Source organism: Canis aureus, chromosome 26 (assembly GCF_053574225.1).
Source record: "Canis aureus isolate CA01 chromosome 26, VMU_Caureus_v.1.0, whole genome shotgun sequence".
NCBI classification, from domain to species: Eukaryota; Metazoa; Chordata; class Mammalia; order Carnivora; family Canidae; genus Canis; species Canis aureus.
The window spans coordinates 45,404,684-45,427,882 of NC_135636.1; the positions used below are offsets into that span (position 1 = coordinate 45,404,684).

The 23,199-nt window shown below is 46.8% G+C and overlaps 1 protein-coding gene and 1 long non-coding RNA gene across 3 annotated transcripts; one reads left to right on the plus strand and one right to left on the minus strand.

Annotated features, from left to right (window-relative positions):
* On the minus strand, positions 1-6,830 carry LOC144298552 (uncharacterized). Its single transcript, XR_013365486.1, has 3 exons — positions 6,658-6,830; positions 3,666-3,824; positions 1-828 (listed from the first exon to the last, which is right to left on the minus strand). It is a non-coding gene; the product is annotated as an uncharacterized LOC144298552 (long non-coding RNA).
* PFDN4 (prefoldin subunit 4) lies at positions 5,180-17,126 on the plus strand. Of its 2 annotated transcripts, none has more exons than XM_077873629.1 (4): positions 5,180-5,337; positions 12,426-12,533; positions 13,589-13,729; positions 16,727-17,126. In XM_077873629.1, the coding sequence occupies exons 1-4, from the start codon at positions 5,314-5,316 to the stop codon at positions 16,856-16,858; spliced, it is 405 nt and encodes a 134-aa protein (XP_077729755.1). In that variant the 5' UTR covers positions 5,180-5,313; the 3' UTR covers positions 16,859-17,126. The 2 variants fall into 2 exon arrangements, with proteins under 2 accessions (XP_077729755.1, XP_077729754.1); XM_077873628.1 differs by lacking the exon at positions 5,180-5,337 and adding an exon at positions 9,683-9,727.
* Positions 17,127-23,199: the final 6,073 nt, after the last annotated feature.

Genomic DNA, 23,199 nt, shown 5'->3' on the forward strand with positions numbered 1-23,199 from the left:
TTATAAACAAGTTCTGACTTGTTTCTCAATATCAAAATTGCTATAAGCATGTACCCTTGAAATAAACAGACTCGTTAATGGTCTATCTTATAAAGGCCCAAACCCAATGTATACATTTGAGGGCTTTGGAAAATGCTTTGCTTTTTGCCCAGTAAAAATTAAGGCAAGAATTCAAACTAGTGAGAAATGATTGTATTTTGTCCCAAAGAGAAACCTCTCTTGATTTTGTGTAATGTTGTTTTTCAGAGTGTAGACAGTTCCTGAGAGGTTGCAAAGAGGAAATGAAAATGTCAGCTCCTGGAATCACAGCGCCACCTGGTGAAGAGAAGGCTTGTTCAGGCAAGGAGTCCACGCGATCACTATTTGTGTGAGGCACCTAGTGCAAGGTCCAGCACACCCCCCGCCCCCCAACACACACAAAGTGAATGGAAATACACTATAGACTCTTGTTCAGGGTTGTTTTATATATTACTGTACTAATCTCTAATTACACATTCATTCCCACATTTATTTATTCATTAGTGTCTGTCAATCACCCATTTTCCCAGTTGGTGCTGTGATTACAGAGATGAAGAAGCAGGCATGATCTGTCCCCTTTGGTACTCCCAGTGTAACAGAAGAGACATATTTTAAAAGAAAATGGGTTAGAGAGACTTTTAACAGTGTTTCAAGGAAGAGGAGAGTGCTCTTTCTGGGTGGTGGATGTGTTGAAGGAAGATGTCTTGATGGAGAGACACAGAGGCTCAGTGTTGAGGGTGGGCAGAACTTAGCCAGGTGAATAACAGGCGAAGGGCATCTTGAATAGCAAGATAAGCAGGTGCAAAGGGCCTGGGGAAGAAGGGAGCAGGTATTATTCACAAATGGAGACTCAAGAAGATGGAGCATATGGAGGGGAAAGATGGTATGAAATAATGTCAGAGGTTGAGAGTAGGCTTTGGTAAGAAATCTAAATTATACCCAAGGTGCAATGGGAAGACAGAGAAGAATTTCAAAGGGGGTCATAACAAAATCATGTACAAAATTGTTGCTCCATATAGAAACTCACACTACTTTACATTGCCCGTCTCAGTAAGAATATTCAAACGAAGTAGGAGAGAGATGGTAAGGCATATGCAGTGGTAGCTTAGAAATGTACCAAATTGTGTGGCAAGTGCAGAATTTAAAGATGGAACAGGATATTGAGAACCAAGGACGTCTTTAGAGGACGGATTAAATCTTGAGTTAGATTTAAAGGCACCTCTGGAGGTCAAGAGTGATGAAGGGGCACAGAGGAAGTTCTGGCGATCATGGTACAAGCATGGGGAGGAGGTGACAGGGGAGAAAGTAACAGGACAGCTGTTGGGGATGAAACTTTTCAGTAAGAGATAGAGTTCCTAATTTGCATCAGCTTTTTTTTTTTTTAGATTTTATTTATTTATTCATAAGAGACACAGAGAGGGAAGCAGAGACCCAGGCAGAGGGAGAAGCAGGCTCCACGCAGGGAGCCTGACGTGGGACTCGATCCCAGGACTCCAAGATCAGGCCCTGGGCTGAAGGCGGCGCTAAACCGCTGAGCCACCCAGGCTGCCCTGCATCAGCTTTTGACTTCAGTAAACCCAGGCAATTTTTTCTTTTTTCTGATTTCGTTTAGGAGAAAAATTCAGTCATCAGAATATTCCAAAATATGTACCTACAGGGAGGTTTACTGGAGGTCACAGATGAGTGGGTGGACCCTGCTTTCCATCTCTCTGGCATATGTGAAGTTTTGAGGGAAGGTTTCAACAAGAGACTCCACATTTTTTAAAAATCCAGATTCCGGGACGCCCAGGTGGCTCAGCAGTTTACCACCTGCCTTCGGCTCAAGGCATGATCCCAGAGACCCAGAATCGAATCCCACATGGGGCTCCCTGCATGGACCTGCTTCTCCCTCTGCCTGTGTCTCTGCCTCTCTCTCTCTCTCTCTCTCTCATTCTCTGTGTGTCTCTTATGAATAAATAAATAAAATCTTTAAAAAAAAATAAAAATCCAGATTCCTGGCTTTTTGTAAAAAGGGGAATTGAGCACCGGGCCCCTATTCCCTTGGAGGTGAGGAGCTGGGTAAGCTGGACAGTTGGATGGCCAGCTTTCATCTCTTGTCCTTCTCCTCCTTCTCTTTCCTATCTAAACTTTTCTTTAAATATACCATGATTGCCTACCTTTCTTTGGTATTAAAGATTCTCTTCACTCTCCCTTACTCACTGAGCTGGGATGAGAGGCAAGCAGATGAGGTGCCCAGCAGTGGACCTGTAAGGAGGGCACTCAGGTGCAGCACCTGGTCCTGCTCCCTTTTTGCCTGTTACCTTCCCCCTCTTGGATCAAATCTCAGTTGAAACATAATTTCTCAAGGACCATCCCAGAATAGAGTTCTCTTTAATTTACTTAAGATCTGCTCCTACAGCAAGTGAGATCGGTTTTCACTTTAAGTCAGAGATTTTTAAATGCCCCTTTAAAATATTTTTGTTCTAAATTTTAAAAGTAGATATTTTTCAAATGAGGAAAATAATAGTCCTGTATGTATTATGGCAAAACATTACTGACTTTGCCTTGAACAGCTGCCCTAACATGGGCACTAATTACTACGTGATACTGGGTTGACTCTGTTGCCCCTGACCCCTCCTGGCCAAGGTGAAGGGGGTAATCCCATCGAGGTTTCCTGTTTAAGTCTCAGAACCAGGAGCACGGTGCACATGGTGAGGATTTTGGAGGGCACTCATGGGTGTACTGCTACAAAATGAGCCCATTATTGCTTTGTGACAGGATCCGAAACCTGCATGTGTCGGGACAATTTTGTAGCTTATATGTCAAGCCAAATAGTTGGGTAGATGGTTTTTCCCCCCCTCGGTGTTCCAGTTAACATACTTACCATTTCTTGTATCTTCCTCATGAAGTTTTCATACTGGTAGCTACACAGTCTTTTATTATTGTCACTATTCTAAGTGTTCTTACAGCTATTAATAACACATAGTAATAAGGCTCGCCTTCTGACATAGTACATGATTCATTCATATATTTTTGAATATGGCCTGTCTCCCCTCACTAGAAAGTAAACTGCATGAGGCTAAGGAATTTTGTCTATGTTTTTTAGCATCTGTCTTTTTTTTTTTTTAAATTAAAGATTTATTTATTTATTTTAGAGACAGAGTGAAAGAGAGAGAGAGAACACACAGGGGCAGAGGGGGAGGGAGAGAGAAGCCAAGCAGACCCCAACGCTGAGCTCAGAACCCAGTGTGGGGCTCCATCTCACATCTCTGAGATCAGGACCTGAGCCGAAACCAAGAGTCAGGTGCTTAAGCAGCTGGCCCAGCACCTGCCCTGCTTGACCATGGTCAATGGTCAGTGAGTCACACTGATGACTCATGTCACCAATTCCAGAATCTTCATGGGCTACTTACTCCAGTCAGACACCAGCTCCTGCTCCCTAGAGCCCCTCTGCACTGGTCTCAGGGCTACAGCTCCAGATGCTACAATTTGTGGCGATATATGTGTGCCAACTGTAAGCTTCTTGATGTGAAGCACCTTGTCTAATTCATCTCTCTTTTTGCAATGGCATCTAGCATGGTACAGATTTCAAACAAACAAATGCACACACAAACTGTCTCATTTAGATCTTTGAGAAGAGAAGTCTGGCTGGTGACAAGTGCATATACCTGGAGGCTCTGACAGGTAAGCCCAAGGATGAGGCAGGAGGGGATCCACGGGGACCCTGAGAGGGCCTGTTAGTTCAATAGGCTTTCCATAATCATCTCCAGCAACAGCTGTCAGGCAGGAATGTAGACTCGAGGCCACCAGGACTTGGGTTTTACAAGCTAAAGCAGAACAAAAAACCTGATATTGTTGAGTGCAGTCTCCTAATTTTCAAATGTTGGTCCAATTAAAGAAAAATACTGTGTGGGCAAAAAAAAAAAAAAAAAAACCCAAAGAAATGAATGAACCAAAACAGCATGGATCCAGTCAATGGCCGGCCAGTCTTCAACCTGGTGTAAGGGAATGAGTTCAGTCACCCTTAGTGGGGAAAGTATTCTTAAGTGGTGATTTTCCTTCCTGACCTGTGGTCTCCAATTATTTCCATTTGCACCACAAGCTGCTTTCTTTTGTTTGTCTAGATAGGTAGGGGAAGAACGAGGTTGGAGATGCTCAAGTTTAAGGACAGGAGAGGATGCTTAACAGAAGATATGAAAGTCCCCATTTGTACTTACAGAACTGATCCTCCTGCTGGGACAGAGATCAGCTTGAAGGATGCCAGGGAAGGGGAGTAAAGGGGGATAGAGATGGTGGGATACAGAGTCAGGAGGAGAGCCAGTACCAAGGTGGCCAGGGGTCAGCCCCCTGTCCGTGCACCTGTCCAGATCAAACCACACTGCCCCAGGCCATAAGACTCTGCCTCGGTGAACAGCCCCACCACCCAGAGCCCCATGCACAAAACGCTGCTGGCAGCTGGCCCAACAGTGCGTACATCCTTCTTCCTCTTCCTCGTTTTCAGAAGCCCATGCCAGTTTCCTATGATTTTGCATAATTTGAAACGTCACTTATATGAATATGGAATGGGTTTATTTATTAAATAAATTTTTAAAGAATTCTCCATTTTCATTTCTAATATGGGAAATATGGATGAATATAACCTACGTAAACAGAAGAGCTTTGGGGTGTTCCTTAAGTGTTAAGAGTGTAAAGGAATGCACACGCACACACAGGAAAAAGAAAAAAAGAATTGGGAGGCACAGGTGTTAAGGGTGTAGGTGTAGGGTAATTGTTGGGTGAGCATTGTTGAGTAGGTTAATGGAGGAGCACTTCCTTCCTTACACCGTGTGAACTGGCAGGGCACAGACATCTCACGTCCCAGAGCCAAGGCCATTTGTTTTTAGCTCTCTTTAAGGTATGCCTACTTCTTACAAGTTTTGTGGAATTGATGCAAGAGAACTTCCCCTCGGTCCGCTCGTGGCCCCGCCCCATCCACACCAGGCCCCGCCCATTCCCCGCCCAGGCCCCGCCCCCCGCGAGGCGCGCCCCCTGCCGTCCGCCGCGGGGACTCCCGGGCGGTTCGCCACACCCCCCACTTTCTGTCGGCCCACAGGGCGTTGCCTGTGCCTTTAATTGGCACGTACCAAGTGCTTCCAGGACACATTTCCTCCGCGAGTCCCGGGCGCTGGGGGCCGCGGGCCGGAGACGCGGTAGGAGGGGATGCGGGGGCAGCGCTGTGTGCGGCGCCGCTCTGGGCCCGCGGGGAGCGACTCTCCGCCCCGGCCCGGAGCGCGCCCTCGCCGCCCTCCCCGCCGCGCGCAGTAGTCCAGTCCCAAGATGGCGGCCACCATGAAGAAGGCGGTGAGTGGGGCGCTCGGGTGCGGGATGCTCGGGCCGCGGGGGGCGGGCGGCGGGGGGCGGCCGCCGGGGCCGGGCGCGGGCCGCGGGGGGGGTGCGGCTCCGCCGGCCGGCGTGGCGCGGGGGCCCGAGGCTGCCGGCCCCGAGGGCGGCCCCGCGGCGAGGCCTCCCCGCGCCGGCTCCCCCGGGCGTCTCAGCCCCCACCCCCAACCCCACCCGGGCCGGCCGAGGCGGGGCAGCCGGGTCGGGACCCTCGGGGGCCTCCCCCCACCCCCCCCGGGGCAACCGGGTCGGGACCCTTGAGGTTCCCCCCGCCCCGGGGGCAGCGGGGTCGGGACCCTCGGGGTTCCCCCATCCCCCCTCCCCAGGGCCGCCGGGTCGGGATCCTTGAGGTCCCCGCCATCCCCCGGGGCAGCCGGGTCGGGATCCTCGGGGTTCCCCCATCCCCCTCCCCACCCCCCGGGGCAGCCGGGTCGGGACCCTTGAGGTTCCCCCCCTCCCTCCGGGGCCGCCGGGTCGGGACCTTCAGGGTCCCCTCCCGCCCCCCCGGGGAAGCCGGGTCAGGACCCTCGGGGTTCCCCCATCCCCACCCGGGGCAGCCGGGTCAAGACCCTTGAGGTTCCCCCCATCCCTCCGGGGCAGCCGGGTCAGGACCCTTGAGGTTCCCCCCATCCCCCTGGGGCAGCCGGGTCGGGACCCTTGAGGTTCTCCCCATCCCCCTGGGGCAGCCGGGTCGGGACCCTTGAGGTCCCCCCATCCCCCCGGGGCAGCCGGGTCGGGACCCTTGAGGTTCCCCCATCCCCCCGGGGCAGCCGGGTCGGGACCCTTGAGGTTCCCCCCATCCCCCTGGGGCAGCCGGGTCAGGACCCTTGAGGTTCCCCCCATCCCCCTGGGGCAGCCGGGTCAGGACCCTTGAGGTTCCCCCCATCCCCCCGGGGCAGCCGGGTCAGGACCCTTGAGGTTCCCCCCATCCCCCCGGGGCAGCCGGGTCAGGACCCTTGAGGTTCCCCCCATCCCCCTGGGGCAGCCGGGTCAGGACCCTTGAGGTTCCCCCCATCCCCCCGGGGCAGCCGGGTCAGGACCCTTGAGGTTCCCCCCATCCCCCCGGGGCAGCCGGGTCGGGACCCTTGAGGTCCCCCCATCCCCCCGGGGCAGCCGGGTCGGGACCCTCGGGGTTTCCCCCGCGCCCCCCCCCGGGGGCAGCCGGGTCGCTACCCTCGGGCTCCCCCCCTCCGCGGCCCCGGCCCCGCCCTCGCCCTCGCCCTCGCGGTGCAGCAGCGCGGGTCGCGTGGGCCGCGGTTGGCATCACGCCGGGCCTTTTACCTGCTCGTGGCCTTGGAGCCCCGCGGGGGTGCCCCGGGCGCCGCCTTGGCGGGTGAGGAGGCCGAGGCCCAGAGAGGCGGAGTCTCGAGCCCCGGGTCGCGCCCGCCCGCATCCCCGCCGGACGTCGCGGCTCCCGCCCGAGACCCTGGGTCCCGACGGCGGACGGCGGCCCCCGGCCCCGGGCCCAGAAGCCGGCGGCTGATGTACCCGATCCTCCCGGGAACTTCGCGAAGACACGGTTTCCTCCCACTTTACAGATGGAGAGACTTAGCAGAGCAGTCGGTGGCCTCGAAATGACTCAGCTAATGAGCAGAGCTGCAGTTCAAGCTCCGATTTTATGTTGTTCTTCCCGAAGCCCACCTTTTATCCCACTAAGCGAGTGTGAGCTCCCTGTTTACAGCTTCTAATTCCCGGAGTCCCCTCAGGTGTCTAGGAATACCTAGACAGGAGACAAATAAAATGGGGAAGGGGGGGATGCTAATAATGCCTGGTGATTACCGAGGCCCTCCTTTGTATGATGGGCTAGGTGGGCTCGGTTCTGAGCGAGCCCCACGCATTATTTTAATCTCACACTCGTTTTCAGAGGCTGCTTTTATCTTTATTTTACAGATGAGGCAACCGGTCCGCAGCAAATTAGCATTAAAGTGAGCACAACTCTCTAGAGCCCATGTTTTCAAATTTCCGTGGTGTCTGATGGGAGTCCCCTGGCTAAAGGGATTTGCTTGCATTCAACTGCAAATTCCTTGGCTCCCCTACTCAGCAATATGCTCTGTCTGAGCCACCTGCCTCCTTTGTAGGGTGCTAAAACCAGGACTGCCCCAGGCAAACCAGGGGCGATTTGCTCACTCTATTGGTCTGTCATCCACAAGTTCTTACTGAGTGTCAGAGTAGGGTTCAGGGTTAGGGTGATTCAGAGGAGTATGAAACTTTGTGAGACTCCCTCCATCTCTATTTTGTAGTTTACAGGGGCCTTTTGTTAGGTGTGGTCTTTACTTCCATAGAAGATGCTAGTTGTACCCCTCCCCCCCCACCCCGTTTGACAGGTGTGCAGACCAAAGGGCAGAGAGACGAAGTAAACGTTGAGAGAATGGTAGGGAAATGATTTGAACCTTGGACTTGGCAAAACTTCATTGCCAACATATTTTCATTCATTCAGCAAACTTTTTCAGCATGTAACGTGGCACAATTTCAGTTTTTCGGTGATAAGCAGTGATGAGCAATAATAATGCTTATACACCCTTACCCTCATAGCATCGTAGAACCGTAGAACTTACATTCTGCGGGGAGAGGCCGGCATTACTCAGTAGTCACACAAGACTAAAATTCCCAGCTCTGCGAAGAACTATGACAGAAAGGACTTGTGACACGAGGGCTGGAGTAAGGTCTGCTTTGTGACCAGAGAAGGCTTTCGTGAGAAGGTGTGATCTATGCAATGACCTAAGGAGAGGAAAAGGAAGTTGGGAAGGGATGGGGCATTCTAGAGAGGGAGTATCAGCTGCAGAGCCCCTGGATGTGTTTAAGGAAAGGGTGCCCAGGATGGCAGAGAATCGGGGGAGGTTGAGCCAAGATGGTAAATGAACATATCGAGGGGTGGGTGGTGGCCAGAGCATGGAGGATTTTCTTCATTATCTTAGTCAGACTGACATGATATGTGCAGCAGCCTCCTGCAGGTGTTTTCCAGCGTTGTGAGCATTTCTGATGGGTTAACTGCATGTACACTCTGGCCCTCTGCCCACTCTGGGAGCAAGCAGGCATGTCAGTGAGTGGGCGTGAAATATCATGGGGATAGCCCCTTGAGTTTAATAAAAACTTTGCAATTCGGAATGCTTTACCTTTGTAACATGTTTATGTCCCAGTGGGTCATGGCTTTTCTGGTGAGAGCATTTGGGTGAGGTAATTCAGTCCTCTCCAAAGGTCTGCTTTCCAAGATCTGGTTCTTGGCCTTCAGAGGACTGTGTTTGATTTCTGTCCTTGATCCTGAGTACAGTTGTCCCCTCCCCCAGAGAGGCCAAGGAAGCCCCCTTCACTCCTTATCCCACAACACTGCAGCCCCTAACCTATTTTGTTTTCCCCACCACGTGTATCATCATCATCTAGCATCATCTTGCCCACCTTGCCTTTTGCCCACCTCCTTCTCTAGAATGTAAGCTTGCAGGTATTTGTGAGGGTGAGACTACAGGGGGGTGGGACGGCCTCCCTTTCCACTGTGCCTGGCACATGGGAACCATTTACCAAGTAGTTGTTAAATGAATGACTGTGGGCATGAAAAGTGAGTAAAAATACAATGCAAAATTTTATATCGTGGAGATTTGGCAGACACCTTTAAAAAACAAAAATAAAGGCAGACCGAAATTGGCCAGAGTTTCCTTCTGGGCTTTTAGAACACTGGTGGACTCAGCTGTCAGCCCACATTCTGCTGGTGATAGCCAAAGTCAGTGTAGGACAAGACCCAGTGTGGTTCATGTCCCTCTCCTAATCCTGCAAGGTGCTGAGTCTCAAGAAAAGGGCCCAGTCGGGGTCCAGGGAATTTTAATTTCCACTTTGAATCTTGAGTAGTCCTATTTCTCTCTGGCCTAGCAGAATTTTCTTTTAGATCTTTGTTCTTCCTCTCTAATGATTTTTTTGGGGGGTAAGCATTGTTCAGGAAATAAAACATTTAGTTATCATTTATTAAAAGGCAGCTCCATCTGCAGGTCCTCAGTTTATCACCTCTGCAAGGTAGGAGGAACTGGCTTCCCCGTTTTACAGGAAGAAGCCTGAGGTGGCTCCAAAAAATGGAATAATTTGTCCAAGGTCCCGCCTGCTTGGATTTGAATCCATTCTTACTATGTTGACCACTCTGCCCCCAATAAAAAATAAGTCCTTCCTCTTTGAGTTCCCATGGCTTTGTGAGCAAGCAGTGAGCACATTTAGCTTTCCTGAATGCAGGAGTCCCTAACCTCTACGGGGTGTGGCTCCCTTTGAGAATCAGGAGAACTGTGAAGGCCCTTCAGAGGAATGCGCAGACAGGATATGCCATGCTGCACAGTGTCGGGGGTAAATGGACTGTTCAGTGTCTGTGGATCCCCAGGTAAGAATCAGCCCTTCCCTGCCAAAGTGAAGCTTCACGCAATGTCGGAGTGTTCCACAACAGTGAGATGAAAACAGAAGCCACTGCCAGTAGTCTTGGAAGGTGCTGACTTACCACTTTTTGCTGTAAACAGAACTCCGCTGGGTGGTGTACAGTTTAACCACGGACTTCACACACTGCCTTACACAGTGACTGTGGCCCTGAGGCCCCAGTGAGGAAACCACCGCTAAGGAAACGGACTCCAGGCCCCAAGTACATGCTGGGGGCTGCTAGGAAAGGAAACACCTGCTTTGGAAAGATAGAAACAGGTGGCCAAATTCCTTCACAACCCTGTAAGAAACGGTGTGTATGTGAGTCTGATCAAGCCGGATTCAGAGTCACATTCAGAGACCCATATATTAGCCTCAGCTGTGTGTCAGGCCAGCCCCGCGGTAGTTGCTCTCATGAGAGTGACCCCGTTCAAGCCTCAAGATGACAAATGCATCTATAAATACATGGTATGGGATCCCTGGGTGGCGCAGCGGTTTGGCGCCTGCCTTTGGCCCAGGGCGCGATCCTGGAGACCCGGGATCGAATCCCACATCGGGCTCCCGGTGCATGGAGCCTGCTTCTCCCTCTGCCTGTGTCTCTGCCTCTCTCTCTCTCTCTGTGACTATCATAAATACATAAAAATTAAAAAAAAAAAATAAATACATGGTGAAGTTTTGAGAAGCTCAGTATTTTAAACTCTTCAGGCAAGCAGGAACTCTCTAGAATTCTCCGTTCCCTGTCTGCTTTGGGAATTGCTAGTTCTTACGTAGGCAAAACCCCTCAAATCCCAAGATACCTAAATATGGGCTTTCCTTTGGTGTCTGTAGTGCAGCTCAGTGTTTCCCAACTTCTGTATTCCTAAGTCATGCACAAGGTTGGCCATTCAAAGCTCTGTGTATCGTGATCTAAAGGAGTTTTTCAAGATACCCTCTGGGGGTCTCTGATGCTGAGCCTGATGCATGTGAAAGTGTCAGTTCTGTGATGAGAGCCCAGGCCAGGGGCGGGCTGAGTTCTAGGCATCTGCCTCCATGTTCTGTTCATCAAGCTCCAATCTCATTTGACACAACAGGTTGCCTTTCAACCTCTGGGGAAATAAAAATGTGCATCTCTTATGTGACAGGTCACAGGAGACCAGGTGAAGGGAGGAGGCATGGTTGTTGTGAATCATTACAAAAGAGCAAAAATAGGCCTGATTGAAGCTCACTCTCGCTCGCTCTTTCTTTCCCTCCTCCATCACATTCTAATCAAGGGCTCTTGTTCTTATCTTATAAATGAGGGGAAGCTCCAAGGAGAATCTAGTATTTAATTTCTTTTTGTTTCTTTTCTTTCTTTCTTTTTTAATATATGGTACCCCTTTGAGAATCCGGTGAAAACCAAGGACTTCCTGTTGCCTCTGACAAATGTGCATGATTGCGTGTCCACATGTGTTTTTACATTCAGTTTCTTTTCTTTTTATTTTTTTAAAGAAATTGGCCAGAGTTTCCTTCTGGGCTTTTAGAACACTGGTGGACTCAGCTGTCAGCCCACATTCTGCCGGTGATAGCCAAAGTCAGTGTAGGACAAGACCCATTGTGGCTCATGTCCCTCTCCTTATTTATTGATTCATGAGAGGTAGAGACATAGGCAGAGAGAGAAGCAGGCTCCATGAAGGGAGCCCGATGCAGGACTCGATCCCAGGACACGCCCTGAGCCAAAGGTAGACACTCAACCACCGAGCCACCCAAGCATCTCTTACATTCAGTTTCTAAGAGCTGGTGGACCTGTCTGGACTCTGGAGTCATACTTACCTGATTTGAAATCGAATTCCACCACTTAATACTGGCTTGTGACTCGGGGGACATTATCCTGTCTGTGCCACACTTTCTCCATCTATAAAATAGTGCTACTTCCTAACGGTCATACTTAATAAGATTCATTGAAGGGTTTGCAATGAGGATAAAGCACTAGAAAGTTCTTGATACATAGTAAGAGCTCAGTCAATGTTAGCTATTTTATACTTTGTCATCTAAGTACTCTATAATTTTATTTACAAATGTAATCACACTATTTCTAGACATTCAATTTTAATCATTTTATAGTACCTCATATCCTGTTCTTAATGATGACATGTAAATAGGGTCCGCGTTAAAAGAAACATAATTTTTACCATGTGTGGAATACAGCCACTGAAATGCATAGTAACTCTCTAGCCAGTGTATCAATTGCATTAAGCATTAGAAACCGTCAGGTTCCTGACAGCTCCAATAAGCTTGTGTAGGTTTTAACTCTGAGAGAAGAAATTGGTATGAAGCCTTTACCAGAACTCATTACCACATCATTTTTGCTTCCTGGGTTATCTTGATGAAAGAATGTTCCAGCTCGAGAAATTCTGCTCTAGACCAAGGTTGGCTGACTTACTTAGTTCAGGACTTATTCTTAATTGTTGTTCATATTTGAAATGTTTTTAGGCTTAGGCATTATTCCATAGACTATCGGAAGAGATTATAGATGTATGAACAGATCTGGAGCTTGTGGAGCAAATACTTATAAGGCCTTTGTGATTTTCTGTACCATTTGCGATTCTTGACTGTATGAGGGCAGATAGTTTATTGAATTATTTCAGAGTTATATAAGAAGCTAACCTATAACTTCTCCAGTAAAATTATAAAATATTGAAATGTTTTCTCAGGCTGCAGAAGATGTCAACGTTACTTTTGAAGATCAACAAAAGATAAACAAATTTGCACGGAATACAAGTAGAATCACAGAGCTGAAGGAGGAAATAGAAATAAAAAAGGTATTAAATAAATATTTAAGAAAAATGAAAGATCTTTATACTATAGGTGTTTTTTGTTTGTATTTTTTTGTTTGAGAGAGAGCGCGTGCAAGCAGGGTTTTGGGGGGCATAGGGAGAAGGAGAGAGAGAATCCTAAGCAGGTTCCACGCCCAGCATGGAGCCCAATGTGGCTTTTGATCCCACAACCCCAAGATCACGACCTTAGCTGAAATCAAGAGTCTGATACTTAACCCACTGAACCACCCAAGTGCTTCTGCTATAGCTTTTTAAAACTGAATTCAGTAATACATGATTCTATTTCTCTGGGCCCGTTGTTGCATATGACATAACCCACTCTAGTTAGTTGAAGAAAAAAAGACCTTGCTTAAGGGATGTGTGAGAACTTCCAGAGTGTTGAGGGGGTGAGCCTGGGCTGGCGCTCCAGGAGCAGACCCCAGAACCGCGTCTCCCGAGAACATGGCTGGTGCTGGAGCTGCTATTGTTTCCAGTGATCCCAGAGCCAGCCACGTCCTCCAGCACGGGAAGCTGCGCTGCAGACCTGGGAGTGCTGGGTGGCACCCCCGGCCCTCGCCCCAGCCTCTGCCCACTCCCAACTCGGGCCTGTGCTCAGCAGCTCCTATGTGCTCCTCCGAGCTGAGCTCCAGTTCAAGGCCAGTTGACTGGTGGAATGTGGGTTCATAGCTACCTTCATCCTCTCATCGAGCAAGGCTGAGAAATGGAGGTTTGCACTGTTTTCATTCTACCACAGGAGGCAGAACTCACTAGGTGGAAATTGGCGGAGTAGGACACATTTTGCGTGGCCACAGATGCCCGCCGTCCCCCACAGATGCTTTTAGCATTCTGGAAACAGCTAGAGGCAGTGAGTTAGCTTTTAAGCGCTTCCCTAGGAAATGCCACGGAGAAATGTAAGAAAGTCTTATGTGAGTGTGGTGATACCTTTGTGAAAGGGTCTCTCACAGAGTTGGTGTCCCCAGATTAAAGTTGGACCTTCACCTCCGTCAGGGAATTTTAATTATGAGTGTGCTTTTCATTGCCATTTACTTTTGTGTTTCTAGAAACAACTCCAGAATTTAGAAGATGCTTGTGAGGACATCATGCTTGCAGATGATGATTGCTTAATGATACCTTATCAAATTGGTGATGTTTTCATTAGCCATTCTCAAGAAGAGACACAGGAAATGTTAGAAGAAGCAAAGGTATGCTGGAGTCTTTCCCTGGGTGAGGGAGGCTGACTTCCTTTAGGGTGTGTGTTGTTATGAAGAACACGTTAATTCTAGGTGTAGGGAAATAACGGGGCCTAGGTGATACTGCATGGGTTTTTACAACATCCCGGGCATGCCATGAAATGAAAGCCTTGGAGGTATGATCTTACGTAATCCCAACAAGGGCTCTGGGAGATGCAGAGCCTTCGTCCCAACTTAGAATTGAAGGTCGGGGCTGAGAAAGGTCATGGGACTTACTCAAAGTGACATGGAGGGCCTAGGTAGCCTTTTGACCCCAGAACCCATGCTCTAAACTCACTGTGTGGAAACTATAGAATATTACAGGGTAGAAGACAAAAATCACCTATAATCCTACTACCCAGAGATAAGCACCCATAGTGGACATTTTCATTGGTTCTTATGTTTTCACCTACTCTTTTCTCTGCGTAAGTTTACTTCACATTTTGGTCAGTTAACATTCTACCAGAAGTACTTTCTCATTCTATTTAGTGTTCATTTGTCCAGCATATCTTCACTGAGGGCCTGCTCAGGGCCAAGCACACGTGCTTTGAAAACATTTCTGATGACTGTCTCACATCATGCGGGTGGACACTGATTCAGTTCACTGCCCTCCTGGTGTTAACATGAATTGGTTCCCAGTGTTTTCCTACAGTAATGTTGTAGTGAACATTCTTACACTCAAGTCTTTTTCACGTTTAGGATTCTTTTAGGAAATAATCAGGCAGGTGTCATTACTGGTCAGAGTATGGATTTATGGACAAAATTTGAGGCATTTGAGACATGGTATGAAATTAGTTTCCAATTCACACGCCCTCCAGCTGTCTGTGAGAGGAGCAGTCACGTGCACTTAAGACTGGTAGCTATCAAACATTTTCTCATTCTTTTGAAGTTTGCTTAATTAATATGAATATTATTTAAAATATTAGTCTCTGTTCTTCAAATGTCCTCGAAAGCAAAAATTCCTCTGAATTAAACTCATGTTTAATAAGCCTTGGGAAGAACTAACATTTCTATTCCTGAATCTTTCTGTGCAGAAACATTGGTGTTTTCCCTTATGTATAAAACCTTTTTCTTTCACGGTAAAATTTTATAGTTTTGTTCTTTTTTTTTTCCACCATCCTCAGATACTCTTGTGGAATATAGGTTATAGTTTTTGTCACTGCTGTGAACACACTTCCCTCCCTGTACCCCACACAGACAGTGAACCTTTATTCTGTTGTTCATTCATTTATCCATTCATTCCAGAAGTGTTTGTTGAGTGCTTACTCTGTATCAGGTTCTGCCATGAACCCCGATACGGGGAAGACAATGAAATATGCCTGGTTCCTGCCTGCATGGAGCATATAGTGTAAATGTAAAGAGAAAGTTCAGCAAGTAAAACTAGTAATGAGTGGAAGGTGGTGTGGGCAGAGAGGTGACTGTCGGAGCACAGAGCAGAGGAGTGTGTCTGCTTAGGTGTCAGGGTCAGGAGGGCTCCCTGGGAAAGAGACAACGCAACACGAAGTGGGTCTTCACCAGAAGAGGGGACAGGATGTTCCAGACCAATGTGGAATGGTCGTTTGTTAAAGTGATCATAAAAAGATCATGGTGCAAAAAGGCCACTAAGAGAAGTTTTGATTAGTTGGAGATTTGGGAGCCTCTGAAATTGTGCCTTTGTCTTTGAAGAACTCTGTCCTGAAAAAAAAAAAAAAAAAAACTCTGTCCGATGAGTTGATAAATTGACTTTATTTTAGCGGAGATTGGGAGACTTTCTTTGCAGGGTCAGATAGCAGATACCCTGGGCTTTGTGAGCCATCCAGGCTCTCTCACAATTGCCATGGAAGCAGGATGTGTAAATGCATGCCCAGGGCCACAGTCCAGTAAAACTGCACAAACAGGTATCCGGCTGGATCAGGCCCGTGGGCTGTAGTTTTTGCTCACCTGGCCCTAAGGCGAAGTGGAGCCTTTCAGGGGCTTTTAAGAAATGAGTGATACATGATAGGACTTGGCTTTTAAAATAATTTTCTTGCATGTCATAATTTCACTATGAACTAGGTTTTCAGGGTAGAGAAGTTTTATCTCCTTTCTAATAGCTGTATGTCATCTTTGTTTCTCATAGCTGTGGTTCTCAAACTTTTAGCAGGCATCAGAGTCCCCCAGAGGGCTTGTTGAAAATTCTAATCACTGAAATCCCAAGAACTTCCAAATCAGAAGGCCTGGAGTGCAGCCCCAGAAGTTTCCAAGCATTCTGGGGGCCGTATTTTGAGATTCAGTGGCCAGGCTTCGAAATGAATAACATTGTCAATACTAGGCATTCTTCCCCAGTTCCTAATATTAATGGGTATGCCATTTGTGCAACTTCATATTTTCTTGGTTATGTTCAGGAGAAATCCTTTTTTTGATTCTGGCCAGTAAGGAACTTCTGACATTCCATGCATTTCATGTGAGCAGCACTGCTCTGTGTCAGAAATGAGGCACCTGTTACTACTGTCTCTCAAAGTGGCTCCAGGGGCCCAGCAGTTGGTGAAAATTTCTTCCAGATTCTGACTATAAGTTGTTATTCTTAATTATTGGTGTTAGTGTGAATTTTTATCATTTCTTCTCGTTTCATAGTTATTCTTGAGAAAGTTGGAAGAGGCTGTGTTGGAAGCCAGGCCTGTGATAAAACTTGTTTACCAGAAGTATTTGTATAGAGGTTCTTTATTAGGGTATGATAATTTGGGAATTAATTTTCTTTTTTATCCCTTTTGTTTTTTAAATCAGCAAAAACTGAGAAGATTGATTTGATTCATTCTATAATAAGCAAATATAAATTATGAATTAAAAGTATCCACATTCAGACTTTTTGTTTAGATTTAATTATCAGTGTTATTTAGCTGCCTGTCCCAAGTTTAGAAAGTTTGACCTAAAATTCTTCCCAAATATTTCATCCACAGATGCTCAGTAACCATCCATTGAATAGAATTAATTTAAATGATTTTTTTTCCCCAGAAAAATTTGCAAGAAGAAATTGACGCCTTAGAAGCCAGAGTGGAATCAATTCAGCGAGTGTTAGCGGATCTGAAAGTTCAGTTATATGCAAAATTCGGGAGCAACATAAACCTCGAAGCTGATGACAGTTAAACATTTTATAATACTTTTTTTTAATTTGTTTAATAAACTTGAATATTGTTTAAAATGATAATTTCCCTTCTTCAAATGATATGGAAAGCAAAACTTTCTTTTTTTAAAATTTTCATTTATTTAATGGAAACTTGCCTATTTTCACATGTCTTGCTTATTTATTTTATATTTTTAAAAGAAGACAGTATTCATCTATGTATTTTGCATAACGATTCTATCAAGTGTAGGGGCTTTATGTCATGTTATTAAAATCGGTTAAGCAACCTTTTATGTTTCTATATTATCATTCAGAATATGTGTTGCAGTTTTTATTTATAAGGAAGTCTCACGGTTGTGTCATGTTGTTTATATACATCTCTTCCAGTTGCTGTTCAGAGGTGGTGAAAGCACTACAGAAAGATCCCATCCTACATCTGTCCACTTTACTCACTCTACCATCAAAACTTTGTCAAATGCTAAAAAAAAAAAAAAAAAAAAAAAAGTATATATTTTATTTAAATATACATATATCATGTTATATCTGGACATAAATGTTTCACAAGTCTTTTACGTATGTATCAATGTCCTAGATCTTAGTAAAAGAACCAGGTAGTGCTGAGATATGTTGGGGCATGCTGAGCTTCATACATAGAGCAGAATGACAGAAGAATATTTTAGAAACCAAGAAATGTATCAAGAGGAAGAAATATTTAGGATTTTTTAATCATAAGTTTCAGACCTTATTACAGAGCTTTAATTGGGGTTTATACTGATAATGATGATGTTAAACAGCTATGTATTTAAAGATTAAGCTTTTCTCTTCAAGAATACACTTACCCTGCCACCACCACCCCCATACACATTTTGGGATTCGGAAGGACCTAATTTTATTAACTTTCCAGCAGGTGGCACTGATACACCAAAATACCAATGAAAGGATCATAAAAAGAGGCTATTTCTAGGATTAGGTATACATAATTTTAGAGGCAGTCACTTTTTAACCTTCAAGGCTAGACATTGCATATGTCATGTTTTTGGTTAAATACTTAGAAGCAAATCAGGCTTAAAGATAAAATATGTAAGTCTAAGATTCTAAAAGACATAAAAGCAAACTTTAAATTGCTGTGAAATGTTCCCAAATAGTCCTACTCAGATTCTAGAAAATAATCCTTACAAGGACACTTTTCTTGCATGCATTTGGTTGGTACTCAGAGGGGTGAGACTAGAGGCATCTATCATGAGGGTATGGTAGAGGATAGGTAACCCCCTCAAATTAGAGGAGTTTGAGAAAATTTTCACCAAGATTCCAAAGGTGGAAGGTAACCACTAGGAGGGCCATGTACCTTCGGAGCCAGAGGAGGGAGCAGCCACTCCCTTCACTCTGGAACTCAGGGAGGGGCTGCCTTCATTTGAAGCAGGACAGACCTAACCTGTGACATCCCTACAGAGACAGCCCAGAGACTAGACAGCCGGCCTCATTCTCCCTCCAAAACCCAGCCGGTGCCTACCATTGGCCAAACCCAGTTGGAATCCAGGGGTAGTTGGCTGGAGGCGGTCTATCTCCGGTGGAGAGGGGTGGTACATGGATGCATCTGGAAGGCCAGTGGAAGATCTAGCACAGGATGGTGGCTATGGCCGAGCCATTTAGAAATTTTAACAACAAAGGCTTATCTCACATGCCAGAAACTGAATTATGTAACTGACCAGGACTTAAAATTTTGTGAATGCATGAGCAAGTAAGCCTAATACAAGAAAACATCCAATGTGGGTGAGGTGAGGGGCAGGGGAGATCATTATATTTTGTTGCTAACTTATTACTTTGTTTTCTTTATTTACCTGTAAGGTTCTAGAACAAAAAATATTTAATTGACATTTTAAACTCATTTCTGAAGTGTCCATATGCCTGATTTTTGCCAGTAGGGAGGGCTAGGTGAAGATGTAAACAGCATGTCCTGCATCAGAGGAGGTGGCTAACCTCAACTGTAGCCACTAGTTGCCACGTAGAAGTTTGGTCTGGACTTGTCACCACTAACTTTTTTGACAGGGAGACCGATTATTATTTTAAGCATTTTATTTAGAGGGCAAGTGGGCAAGTAGAGAGTGGGGAGCAGAGGGAGAGGGAGAACCTAGCAATCTCTGCAGAGTGTGGAGCCGGATGCGCCGCTCGCTCTCATGACCTGAGCTGAAATCAAGAGTCAGATGCTTATCTGACTGAGTCACCCAAGCACCCCAAGAACCGTGATTTTCATATGCAATCACTCGATCATTAATTCTAGGCCGCAACTTTTTTTTTTTTTTTTTTTTTTTAAAGCGGGTTAAACAGAAGATACTTGTAAAACAGATTTGACCATCAGGCAGACAGTTTGCAAACTCACGTGCACCGTAGGCTGCATCTTATCTAGGCTTTGATAGGAAGTAGGAAATAGGTTATTTGTACTGAAAGCCACAGGAGCTGGTGCTACTGAACTTTAATTTTTAAATACCTCTTGAACCTGTCCATTTCTTCCCATCTCCACAACCACCACCAGGCTTGACCAAGTCTTAAGAGCTCTAGTCAAAAGCAGGCAAACGGGGTGGTCGGGGAAGGCTGTGCCAATGGGGATAATTTGACAGCTGGAGGCCAAGGAGGAGCCTCTAAAGGGCTTTGAGTGCAAAGGTGAGCTACATGATTAGAGAGGTATTTTATTTTAATATTTTTTTAAATTTTTTTTAAAATTTATTTATGATAGTCACACAGGGAGAGAGAGAGAGAGGCAGAGAGAGAAGCAGGCTCCATGCACTGGGAGCCTGACGTGGGATTCGATCCTGGGTCTCCAGGATCACGCCCTGGGCCAAAGGCAGGAGCCAAACAGCTGCGCCACCCAGGGATCCCCTAGAGAGGTATTTTAGAATAATTTGGCGGTTGGTAGGTAGTTTCACCACAAAGATGGAGGTAGGGACACCTGATACTCTCACACTTCCCCTGGTGCACAGGATCAGTTGGCGGAGGACTAGAAAGGAAGATGCGGGAGCTGGAGAGCAGGTGGGGTGTACAGGTGCGGACAGTGCTGTGGAGAGACCAGGGAAAGGGAGGAGGGCAGAGTCAAAGAATTTGGTTCTGAGCACAGGCCAAATACAGCCTATGACAGGTTTTCATGGGCTCTCATAGTTTAAAAAAGTTTGAAAAATTTTCTTGCCACAGTAAAAGTAGGAGATCTCACATAAAAATTCAACTTGGCAACATTGGGGCTGTGTTTCCAAAGGACAGTCTGCAGCTGCTCACCCAGGGGACAGGCAGGCCCTCTCTGATGCAGCCTGAGCTCACGCCCCTCATTTATGCCACCTGCGCAGCACCTGTCCCTTCCGAGCCCCAGCAGCCTGCTGGAGCAGTTACCCAGGTAGGGCGGCCAGAAGTGTCTCCTTGGCCCAGGAAGGACAAGGAAGGAAGAGGAGGATGACAGAGGAGGAGGAGTCTGGCCTTGGACGTTGGCAGTTGCTAGGACGGCATCTACATGGAGACGGGCAACTGGCTCTGGGAAAGGTGGGTAGAAACTTTCCTCTATTTTTGGGACAGGAGGGGCAGGAGACTGGTGGTGCGGTTGCCCCCAGGAGAGCTGTCCCTATTTGGTGGCAAAATGTCAAGGCTGGGATGACAGAGCAGCTGAGGTCCAGGCCTAGGGAGCCAGAGTGGGCTCTGGAATCTCCAGGCAGTGAGACCTGCCCTGGGTCTCCCAGAGGATGTTTGCAGCCAGGACCCTGGAGTACAGTGCCCACCCTGCCCTCTATGGGCTCAGAAGGGAACAGGGCTGTGGGGCAAGGAATTGACATTGGCATCCCCACTTCCCAGCCCCCGTGTGAGCCTGGGACTGTCTCCACTCCAAGCAGAACTGGGGAGATTTATTTAAGGATCACTCTCACCCTAGGGAGAAGTGCTTAACATTAAAGGCACATATACATCACGGGGTCCAGGGGGGCAGTATTGTTAAGATGCCGGTTTGGGTTGGGGCCTGAGAGTCTGCATTTCCAACATGCTTGCAGATGATGCTAATCCTGCACTGGTCACAGGCTGTGCATAGGACAGCTAAGGTAGCCTGTCACGACAGGGGACTTAGGAGAGAACACAGGTGTGAGGGAATAGGACTGGCCAAGGAAACAGTGGTTGCAATTGTGATGAGAGACCCGGGGGGAGGACAGGATCCTGGAAAGGTTAGAATGCAGCATCTTCCACTGGACTCAACCCCCAAAAAAGGATTTTCCCCATCAGTTGTGATGCTGTGGGATAAAGTGGATGTTGCCTTCAATAACTATTTCATAGAAACTGGGGGCGGAGCCCAGTGTCTTAACAAGCCCTCCAGGTGATTCTGGCTCAGCTAAAGAACTAGCCTGCCTCAAATAATTCAGTCTGTCTGGGGGTCGGGGAAGGAGACTGAGCACCAACTGAGAATTCTTGATGCACAATCCTAATGATGAGAAGAGTAACAAGATATGGGAGCAACCAAGGAGAGTGACCCATCCAGCTTAGGGGTGGTGGGTGGCTACTGGGGTCGTGTTGTTGCTGGTGGTGAACAGGTTATAAAAGATTAAACAGTGGGCGATGTGAGATTCGGAGCAGAAGTGAAAGTAGTTTTACAAGAAAGTTAACGGGAGGGAAGGAGACAGACTACCATTAATGCCATTGCAGTGTAGATGGAAGGATCTTTTGGGGGCTTGTTTTATTTTTGAGATCGGGGGATGTATGAGTACACATAGAGTGGATGGGGAGGAATCTGGGAGAGAAAGTGATGAGAAAAAGGCAGGAGACGACATGGTGGAGCACAGCACGGGAAAGAGCCATGTGAAGGAGAGATATCACCGTACTCTGACAAACAGCATGCTGGAGAAACTCAACATTGGATGTATTACTTATAAAACTCTCCCTTGAGAATAAATGATAGAAAACATGCAGATTCAGATCAGTGACTAACTGTGGAGGGGGAAGAAGATGAGATTAGGGAGGCAGAGGCAGGGAGCTGGTCTGGGGGCACACGGCGTCACATTTCAGTACATAGATCATGTATGTGCATGAGCTCCGTCAACGACGGGACGCGTCTACAAAGTCCTGTTAGTTATGGCACAAATCTAAACTGGAGAAGCGTGCCTGTTGTGGAGTTGTTGCTAGTATTTAACTGCGTCGCTTTCAACGTTGTTTCGTGTCATTTGACATAAAGTGGAGCATTGGGACTCTCCATTTTTGAAGGTAGGAAAACAGCAACTCAAAATAAGAGTCTTTATTTTGAGTATAAAATAATGTATAATATCACACATATGTGCATGTACTGAACAGAATTTAGAAGGCTGGTATAAAATATTTGGAGAATGGTAACTAGGGCTTATTTGTGCTGGGTGCTTCCCAGTATGTTGTTGTCTGGGATGAGCCTCTGTTGTGACGTCAATGGATCACTCCAGTGACTGTGACACCAAAGACCAGTGTGGAATGCTTATGCTAGCTGCCATGGTTCTGAATGCTTCTTATGGATTAATCCTTTCCTATCCTGTATTAACCCCTTAAAGTACAGTCTCTCATCACCCCTCATTGTACAGATGTGGAGATTAAACTCGCCCCTGCTCTCACAGCTTCCTTTGCAAACAGGCTATTAATGAACGTGCACGCTGTACTTTGAGAGGTATTTCGTTTCGTGATTTCACTTGCGTCTTTTTAGTTACCAAACAGAATTTCAGAAAGTTTCTTAAAAATGCTTATAAATGTATGGTGTATATGGATGAAATAAAAATATTAACAGAATAGGAGAAGGCAAAGAATGGAGAGGAGTTGATTGAAAAAGGGGAAAGGAAATACATTGACCACAGAGTCAACGTGCTCCAGGAGTGTGCGCTGAGCTTCTGGGTAGCGGAGGCAAAGACAGAAAAAAATAAGTAATACCATATTACAATGAGTGGTATACGCCAGTATCTCAGGAGAAAAGCAATGTTTTCAGAAGATTAAACTGAAAAAATTCCTCCCAGTGGGTACCACTAGCCCAGTGGGCACCACTAGTCCAGTGAGCACTGCTTCAGAGCACATGGGAGCACAGAACTCACATGGCCAGTCCCTGTAGCAACACAACAATTAACCTCCGTCCAATGGAAGCAAATCAGAGAGGCTGGTTATTACCATAACATCCAGGAACAGCCTGAGCACTGGTCATACGTATATTAATCTGGTCTTCACAACTCTGGAAGGAACAATGCTGCCATTATTGCCATCTCTGTTTTACAGATGAGGAAATGGCAGCAGGGCTTCACAGCTGTGCACACAATCACCCCACTGCAATACTAATGTGCAAGTGTGGAATCTTCTGGCAATTCCCCTTGATCTAATGGGAGTCCATAGTAACTTCAAATCC

What these genes read in the sequence shown, in the direction of transcription:
- PFDN4 (XM_077873628.1), top strand. Translation starts at nt 9,698, where the DNA reads ATGGACTGTTCAGTGTCTGTGGATCCCCAG. An exon ending in AGGAAATAGAAATAAAAAAG is followed by an intron (nt 12,534 to 13,588) that starts GTATTAAATAAA and finishes TTGTGTTTCTAG; the next exon opens with AAACAACTCCAGAATTTAGA. An exon ending in AAATGTTAGAAGAAGCAAAG is followed by an intron (nt 13,730 to 16,726) that starts GTATGCTGGAGT and finishes TTTTTTCCCCAG; the next exon opens with AAAAATTTGCAAGAAGAAAT.